Source organism: Pseudochaenichthys georgianus, chromosome 23 (genome assembly GCF_902827115.2).
Source record: "Pseudochaenichthys georgianus chromosome 23, fPseGeo1.2, whole genome shotgun sequence".
Lineage (NCBI taxonomy): Eukaryota > Metazoa > Chordata > Actinopteri > Perciformes > Channichthyidae > Pseudochaenichthys > Pseudochaenichthys georgianus.
This window is the reverse complement of record NC_047525.1, coordinates 13116786-13126349: the sequence shown is the minus strand read 5'-3', so window position 1 is coordinate 13126349 and position 9564 is coordinate 13116786. Positions and strand designations below refer to the sequence as shown.

Below are 9564 nucleotides of genomic sequence, written 5' to 3'. Positions count from 1 at the left end.
TTGCACAAAGTAACACGCTGACTAAATAAAACAAGCTTCGCCCTGCAAATGACCGTGTAAACAGACGTCTTTATGCATGCTGTACTGGAGATATGGATGCTAATGAAGGATAAACACTGTGTGATGGATGTGAAAGGAAGAAAGGGCCTCTAATACAAGCTGTGGCAGGGGGAGGAGTGTGGGGGGGGCATTCTGACAGCTGCTGTGCTGGCTGCTCATTATCACTGCTGTGCTGCCATCTTCTGGTTCAACAACAGCACTGCCAACATGTGGTAAAAACAGCTTTAAACTTCTAAAAGGTCACAATCAAATCTCGAGATCTGAAACAAAAACACTTTGAAGTCTATCACTCAAAAATATGTTTCCCTATTTTAACTTGGCTAACACTTTACTATAAGGTGAACAGCATTTTGACGAGTTACCAGAGGAAAAAATGAGGAACTAACTGCTAATAAACCCCGTATTTGTTATTCGTTAAATGCCGCATTTCTTTCATTGAACTGATTTATTGACAGCAATACTTTTACATTAAAGTGAAGGAAGCAAGAATACATTTAAGATAAACTTTATTTCAAAACGCCATTTAAGCAGAAAATATGAATTGGCTTTGAATATATACATTCCTCAGATCTTCAATGTGGTTCACAGAGCATGTGACTGTGTAGTTAACAAGCAAAAGAGAACCAACTAACAAATTGGTCAAAATCAAATAACGGAGAGCAAATTAAGAATGAAGTGATTTGGTGATGATGCTCCAATTTATCCTCATATAATATATAGAACTAAAACACAGGGATGTCTATTGAAATTCTATTCTCACTTCCTCAGTGAATGACGGTTCGACTTTCACCTCGTGGCTGAGCGAGTGTTCCCAGAGGGCCTTCTTATGGAGGAAGGCTAACCCACACTCCTCACACACGTAGCTCTTTAGCTTCCCGGCGTGCGTCCGCCGGTGTTTCTTCATGTGATAGGACAACCGGAAACCTTTATCACACACGTCACATTTAAATGGCTTCTCTCCCGTGTGGATGCGCATGTGCGACTTGAGATACCCCGACTGGATGAAGGCTTTCCCGCACACCTCGCACTTGTAGGGCCGCTCCCCGGTGTGGTAGCGGTTGTGGAGGCGGAGCTCGTTGGCGGTGAGGAAGGTCTTCCCGCACACGGTGCACTGGTGCGGCCTCTCCCCTGTGTGGATGAGCTCGTGCCTCTTCAGGGACGTCTCCTTCATGAACTGCTTCCCGCAGCTGTTGCAGGGGTACCGGACCCCGATGTGCACCTGCTCCACGTGGTTGGTCAGCTGCAGCTTGGTGCGGTACGCCAGATCGCACTGTGTGCAGCTCCAGGGCCTCTCCTCGGAGTGAGTGCCCATGTGCACCGTGAGCTCCGAGGCCGAGCGGTAACACTTCCCACACTGCCAGCACAGGAAGGGCTTCTCCCCGGTGTGTTTCCTCAGGTGCACCGTCAGGCAGTTGGAGGACCTGAACTTCTCGGGGCACATGCTGCAGATGTACGGGAACTCCCCCTTGTGGATCCTCTGGTGGATGGCGAGGTACGAGAGCTGGATGAAGGTTTTGTCGCACTGAGGGCACGGGAACGGGCCGGTGAACTCGTGCTGCTTCTCGTAGTGTTCCCTCAGGCGCCGGAGCAGGGTGAAGCTCTTCTCGCACATGGTGCACTGCATGGGCCGGTGCATGAGCTTGTGCCTCTCGAAGGCCGGCTCGTTGGCGAGGATCTTCCCGCACTCCTTGCAGTAGAGCGCGTCGTGGATCCTCTGGTGCACTTTGAGCATCGTCATGCTCTTGAACTCTTTCCCGCAGTCGCCACATCTCATGATATCGCTCATTTCTACTTTGCAAACGTTCTCCTGGTGCTCCTTCAAAGCGAACGGGTATTCAAAGTGTTTGCCGCAGTTTGAGCACCACACGGGTATTTTCAGAGGAGTGCCCTGTTGTTGCTCAGCGCCGGCTGCTTCGCTCTGGCTGGGCCCTGCTCTCAGCTCTTTCTTCCACGAGAATCGGGTGATTTTCTTGTGACAAATGGCGTAAATCTGGTGTCTCTTTAGCCCGTGCATGTGTTTGAAGCGCTTCTTGCAGTGGATGCAATGATACGGACGGTCCTCTGTGTGACACTGTACGTGCCTGTTCAGAGTCTTAACACTGTCAAAGCCCCGCGAGCAGACGGGGCACACTTTAGGGCCTTTTTTCTTCACTTGTGGCACAGATGCAGAAGCCGATTCCTCAGAACCTTCTGCAGGTACGTCCAGCTGTTTCTTATCAAGGTTACATAAATCAGCCTCAGCTAAAATCTGTTCCACCGTCTTGCACTGTTCCTCCCTGATCCCCTCGTGACCGTGGATGATCTGATGCTTCTTCAACGTGTCCTTGTACTTGAAGCCCTTTTCGCAAGTAATGCAGATAAAAGGACGCTCTTCCGTGTGAGACCGTAAATGCTTTGCGATGTCTGCAGTGCACGGTAATATCCTGTTGCAGATAGGACACACTTTGCCCTCCGTCGAGCCCTCGGTCGGTGGCTGTGGAGTCGGGCGCTGGATCTCTTTCTTCTTTGGCCTTTTCACCTCTCGGCTCTTACAGATCTCCTGCTTGTGTCTCTTTAAAACGTAAGGATTCTTGAATTTCTTCTCGCAGAAACAGCAGTTGAACGGCCGGTCCTCTGAGTGGGACCTCATGTGCCGCTCCATGTCTACTTGGCGGCCAAAATACTTCCCGCACAGGGAGCAGTTTTTGTTTTCCGACAGCTCAGAAGTGCTGGGATCTGCTTCCTCTTCCTCTTTAGTGCTGGTACCGTTCTCGTCCTTCTCGTGAACGCGCATGTTGTGCCGGTTCATGTCGTAATGGTCCCTGAAGCGTTTGTCACAGTTGGAGCACTTGTACTTAAACTCCCGGTTAGCAGAGTGAGTTTCCTGGTGTCGTCTCATGGCTGCCGCCCGCAGGAAGATCTTATTGCACACAGGACACGTTTTATTGTTAGGGAACTTTTTCCTTTGCCTCTTAGCCGCCTCAGAGTCGCTTTCTTTTTTAGCTTTCCTCTTAACCTGGAGCCTTTTGCTTTGTTTCAGCGGTCGAAAAGCTGCTGGCTTTAGAGCATCACTCACATCCTCATCCGTTTCCTCTTCGTTTATTTCACGCTCTTCTTCCTCGTCAGGCTCAACCAGAGGCTGAGCCTGCTCTATCTGTATGTAGTCCAACAAAGTCACAGTCTCCCCTTCCACCTGCACCGTCACGCAGCCCTGCATCTGCTCTGACTGAGGCTGTAGGTGGATTTGGTCTGCGTCAATCACAACCTTCTCCAGCTGAGGGAGGGACAGCGAGGACAGGATGCAGTTCCCAAAGGAAGAGGGAATGCTCTGACTTTCATCTGCGGGGGGAATAAGAATCCCATCAGTTTTATGGTAAGCAGGTATAAACAAAAGAAAATTAGATGCGAACAAATATGGTAATTCATTACACTTAGTGGTACCGAAATTAAATGTTTCAATCTTCTAAATATCTGAGAATTGTGCAAGCTAGCATGCTCCCTTTTAATGAGAAATAACCTGTACAGAAACTGAAGATAAAATGGCTTTCTTATATTGAAATAAAGCATGTTTTCTGAATACAGGAAAATACAGGAGATACCTGATTCAATAAAGATATTATAATAACTTATCATATCGGAGAAAGGATGTGCTATGGTCAGAGGTGACTCACCACATAAATCGTAATGTCCCAGCGTGGTGTGGTACTGGAGGACGGTCCTCAGGTGCTGAGGGTCGGGAACAGAGTGCACACACTCCTCCAGAGCAGAGGGGACCGCACTGAGCATGGAGGCAGTCTGGAGAGGAGGTACGAGATTACAGTAAGAAAGAGTACACATTTCATTTATGTATAACTTGTGTGTTTTTAAGTGTGGCTACTCAGAAGTTGATTCATTTGCATGCCAGTTGTACTGAACATGTTAAGAACAAACAACTGCATATGTGAGTATAAGGGTTACAGGAATAGAAGGACCAGGTTGATGGGTTATGCTGAGGTTTAGTAATGTCAAGAAATACTGATAGTGAAAAAGTTAATAGATAAATGTAAACGGGAAGAAAACAAGTCAGTGAGATTCAATGCACCTTTAAAGGTCCCATGACATGGCCATTTCTACTGATCATAATTGCATTGTTGAGGTCTACTAGAATAGATTTACATTGTGCAATGTCCCAAACTCACATTGGTTTCTCACACAGCATCTCTGTGTAGTATGTGTATTCACTCTCTGTCCTACACGTCTTGTTGGAGCTCCTGCCTCCCCCCTCCCTGTGAACCCACTGTGCTCTGATTGGTCAGCTCGCCCACTCTGTTCTGATGAGTCCACCACCGTTACAGCGGAACATCAGTGTTTATGTGTTACAATGGCGTTTGTTAGCAACCAGGAAATGACACCAGTAATGACAAACAGATGAGAATGCTGCGCGGGGTCTGGGGGCCGTGTTGGCAGGACGTTGCGGGGCTCGCTGCTCCGCCCTTTGAGGCTCGAGGAGCGGACAGTGTGAGCTGGATTACTGGTGTCATTTCCTGGGTGCTGCGTGGGGTCGAGACAGTGAGACACCGCAGAACTCAGCCTGAGTACACACACACACACACACACACACACACACACACACACACACACACACACACACACACACACACACACACACACACACACACACACACACACACACACACACACACACACACACACACACACACACACACACACACACACACACACACACACACACACACACACACACACACACACACACACACACACACACACACACACACACACACACACACACACACACACACACACACACACACACACACACACACACACACACACACACACACACACACACACACACACACACACACTGTTCGCCACACACTCACAGCCTGAGAAAAGATAAGGCTGAGTGAGTGTTTCTCCGCGATCCCAACTCGTCTATTACCAACGTTCAGGGAGCTCTATGCAAGTCAATGGGACTCCCTGATAGTTGAAAATCAACGCTAAAGGTCCCCCCACTGCATTTGATAGTGACGCCAAGGGATCCTGGTGTGTGAGGAGCTCCACGGATTGGTCCATTTGGTCGTCGTTAAGTTACTTAAACCAGTAAGAAAATGATGGAAAAAGAAAAATGTCCAACGAGGCGTTCTGGGGAAGCACAGACAGGTCTTTTCTGTGTTAGAGTTTTACTCGCTATAGGGTGTACTTTGAGGATTTGTGACTCTGCAGACCGTTCACATGCAGAAAAAGCTACATAACGCACAAGGGGACGGGTGATAACCGGAAAAGCATGACATGGGACCTTTAACTTAAGCCCTATATATTAAGTTAGCGTTCCCTATTTGCAATTTGCTCACGATGTAAAGAACATTTTTGCTGGTTAATTTGAAACAAAATAAAAAAACCTATTGTCTTGGGTCTGTAAAGAGCATCTCTTTTTTATTCTATGTATCCTAAGCTGATTTATGTTTCGTTACCTGTTGAATGTCAGGTACAGGTAGAAGCTTCTCCAGCCTGGAGAGGAAGTCCAGCATTAGCACCTGAAGAGCACTGTCATAGTCAGGCCCAAAGTCCGTAGGAAAAACCTCCTGGAAGAAATAATCACAGTTTAGTGAACCTTCAACCTCTATTATATATTCTGTAGAATTTCAGATTGCTTCAGTAAATACAGGAATCCATCCTATTAGTAAAAAGTTGAATACAACATAAATTCAAACCTGGAAATACTTCTCCTTCTCTTCGGGGTCTTTCAACAGCAACTCAATTTGATCCGCAAAGTTGGATTCTGGAAACTCGACCTCTGCAAAACATGGCTGGAGCAAAACAATGCAAACATGTAAATTAAGAAGAAGAAACATGATCATTTGTTGAAAAATGTGACAACACTATGACCTACAGATCACATTTAAAGAAGCTAACCTGCGCCGCCCAAGTGGAAACGAGGGTCTTGATCCGCTCCAGGTGCATCTCGATGGTTTCTGTGTCTTGTATCTGCTCAGCACGACACAACTCCAGAACCACCTGCAACACAAGGTCCACCTCAGGGTAAACACATCTGACAACACTGCACCTGGAGATATCATTCACTCAAAGGACTCTGCACTGGAACATTTAAATCTTTAATAACTCTAACCGATGAGACATACATTGCTTTGCAGGTGATATTTTCCATCAGAAGAGATATTAAAACCCTTCATCAGCTGCACCTTGACACTCTGCGAGGCAATCATTTAGCTTTTTATTGTTTATATGCAATGAATTATGAGGTCATAACCAACTGAGCTTAGGGAGACTGCTAGAATAGGTTTTTACACCTTGTTTTGACACATAAACATCTGCAAAGAAGGAGCAAACTTGATTTTTCCTTAAAGAGTTCAATACATGAGTGAAAATATCCTTCAGTCTTACCCGGGCTCGGAGTCCGAGGAGGAGTTGAGCTTTCTGATCAGCGTTCAAAAGATCAGGAACAATTTCTGAGACTGTGCTGATGAACTCCTCCACCATCCCATAGTCGTGCACGCTGCCCCTCTGCACCACCTGCCACATGGCCGCAGACACCAGGCGCAGCGGGGGGATGAAGAGGCGGAGGGACGGCAGCAGGAGAGGGGAATCTGGAAAATATTTTTACAATGTCAGGATCTGAATTTAAATCAAATATAACTTCAATACAATTACTATTTGTACAGAGAGGCTTTTACATGAGTTATATTTGTAATGTAAATGAATGGATTACACACCAATAGGAATACAGTATAAATACATGACTGTTATAAATAACACACTTAGGAAACACTTAATACCTCCAGTTTTCATAATACAATTATATGAAGATCATTAAAAATGTAAATCATCAAATGGTAAAACAAATATCAACTATTATTTATGTCAGAATAAGTTCAAATTAAAACACAAAACGTGTATTAAAGCTGTTTTTCTTAATTGTTTATGATAATACAATTGATATATTTTCAATTTAAACCATCAACTTCAGAAATGTATGTATTTTTCGCAATTGGTTGACATTGTCTTGTCTTTAATATTCACTAAACATACCATGGTTCAGTGACTGATAGCTTCAGCCAAACTTCTAGTAAAGGACAAAACAGCTGATTACTATAGAAGCTCAAATAAACATTGCCAGCTGAACCCAAATGACCCAATGGTAACATATATTAATTATAGTGTAGTAAATAAAACACATGTACCATTTCTGTCTAAACAGTAACAAAAAGAATGTCTAAAAACTGACATATGTTTATCCTGGCCATGGTTGCCTTCATGGACTGGCAACTGTGTCGTAATTAACAATTACCACACATGATCACCATATCAAGTGATGAATATGGCTTCGAAAGTCGTGACTTTGCTACACAAGTTGATGGAACAGTAAGGAAGTTGTCCTTTTTTGGTAATGTATCACGACTTTCCTTTAGCTGGAATGACAAACGTTAGCCATCTGTCTTGTATTTTTAGCCACTAGCTAGTTTTAGCTATGGAGTTTGAGTTGTAGCCTCAAAGGCAGCATCTGTCAGCCAGTTACACTGCTAGCTTTTAGCTAACTAATGTCAGAAAGATGCTCATCTCGTTTCGTTAAAGCATAACTCTCATGATAAAATGCCAGTGTGTATTAACTAAGTAGCTAGCTAAAACTCGCTTAGCTAACGGGAAGTTCCTTATAGTATCTACCGGACACATCGCTAGTAACTTAGCACAAAGCCACCGCCATCTCACAGCGGCGTACGCCATGTTTAGAATCGGACGCACACAATCCTAAAGAAAACCCCATAACTCTAGATGAGTAATACATGTTGAAACTATTCTTGGCTTACCGTCATCACAGCGATACAGGCTCTCCATTTTATATCGGAAAATGTTCAACTAGAGGAAGAAATGAACCCTGGGTTGTTGTGAGTTAACGTCCGCCCGACCCTACGGCGCGAGCTGGTGGGGAAGAAGGGCGGCTCGATAATCGATGTGGTGCAGAGTGCGCATGCGTAGTAAACGAAAACAAACCCTGGTTTTATTCAGTAACGGTGGTTAATTACAGGTCTGTTTACTCATATGCCCTGTTGAGACAAGCATTATGTTAATTTCAGTAAAAAAAAAAAACACAAAGTGAAATTATTTTAAGAAGATTGATTTTAAAACCAGTCTTCTGGAAATAACATAATTAAATTCTTATTTTTTTGTTGAACTGAAGGGTTAACTTAAGCGATTTCTTTATTAAATCACTTTGCCATATATGTCATGTATTCTGATGTATTGTTTGAGTTATTGTAGATTCAGATTAAGTATGTATTGTAGTGCCGAGAGATAGGGAGTCTGAGGCGGTGCAAAAGGGTACTTTATTGGAGAGCAATAAATGTTGGTCATGTTGTCCGGTTGCATTGCAGTCCGGGAAGAAGAGAGGAGGGCACACAACATATATAGTAAAACACATAACATGTTCGTGTGGGAACAATACCCCCAACTGTAGTTCCATGTATGAATTATGAACCCAGTGTATAAATAGGTGGTCACCACACAAGCCCCCCCAGAATTCAAACATGGCAAAAAATCCTCGCGTGTGGAGGAAGCACCACAGGGGCCGAGGAGGGTGGGGTCGCAGGTGAGGGCCGGGCCATGGAACGGGCCGACGAAAGGGGGCAGGGGCCCTACATAAAGTAACTCGTTACTTTACTCGCAGGGCCGGCTCGCCCCTCCCTGCAGATCACGCAGACTGCTAAAGTTTCAAATGTTCTCTTTAGTTCAGTTTCCATGATCGCATAAGACTGATCTAGATCCTGAATGTTTTCCTATCTGACCATGGCTGTCCTCTGTCTCCTGCTATCTGTATATTTTGCGCAGTCTGTCTCTGCTCACGCTGTTGCGTCGGCGTGTTCTCCTGCGTGTTGGCCATGCTGCACTGGAACCAGACACCGCAAAGACTTCAGCCGAGCACGTACGAACTGCGCATGCGTGAGTGGCAATAACTCCTTACCAGCAGGCGGCGGTAGTGTGTATTCGTCATTCAAAACAGGCAACAACCGGAAAACAGAGAAGAACAGAATACGTGATATAAACAAACAAATAGCTGTGCTTCAGCTTCACCTTAGCATGTGTTCTTTGCAGGAGTTTGTTGAGGTTTGATTATGACTGATTTTAGTAAGTAACGAAGTAACGCGTGTCGGGGCAATGTTAGTAACTGTAGTGTGATTACTGAATTATAAAAGTAGCGCGTTACACTACTCCGTTACCGAATAATATTATTACAGTAACGCGTTACACCCAACTCTGGTCGTGGCGGAGGAAGGAGCAGTCACCCCGGGAGGAAAGAGCGCAACCCGGCCGCAGGCAGACGCACAGCGGCGGCGGGCTTGAAGTCCTCGGCAGGCACCGAGGTATCCCCGGGAGGAAGGAGCGCAACCCGGCCGCAGGCAGACGCGCAGCGGCGGTGGGCACGAAGTCCTCAGCAGGCGTTGCGGTATCCCCGGGAAGCAGGAGAGCAACCCGGGAGGAAGGAACCGTGGACGGATGAGAGGCCAG

The 9564-nt window shown here is 45.7% G+C and overlaps 1 protein-coding gene across 1 annotated transcript; it reads right to left on the bottom strand.

Annotated features, from left to right (window-relative positions):
- Positions 1-549: 549 nt before the first annotated feature.
- On the bottom strand, positions 550-8046 carry LOC117439231 (zinc finger protein 11-like). The gene is made up of 7 exons (XM_034075046.2): positions 7869-8046; positions 6448-6650; positions 5959-6060; positions 5757-5852; positions 5517-5627; positions 3711-3834; positions 550-3378 (listed from the first exon to the last, which is right to left on the bottom strand). The coding sequence occupies exons 1-7, from the start codon at positions 7894-7896 to the stop codon at positions 800-802; spliced, it is 3243 nt and encodes a 1080-aa protein (XP_033930937.1). The 5' UTR covers positions 7897-8046; the 3' UTR covers positions 550-799.
- Between the last annotated feature and the right edge of the window lie 1518 nt (positions 8047-9564).

Bases quoted from the DNA above. Each gene is read 5' to 3' on its own strand.
- LOC117439231 (XM_034075046.2), bottom strand. From the start codon at position 7,896: ATGGAGAGCCTGTATCGCTGTGATGACG. The intron at 3,835-5,516 runs GTAACGAAACAT...CCTCCTCTCCAG, and splicing joins CTGTACCTGACATTCAACAG to ACTGCCTCCATGCTCAGTGC. The intron at 3,379-3,710 runs GTGAGTCACCTC...TTCCCCCCGCAG, and splicing joins GGGACATTACGATTTATGTG to ATGAAAGTCAGAGCATTCCC.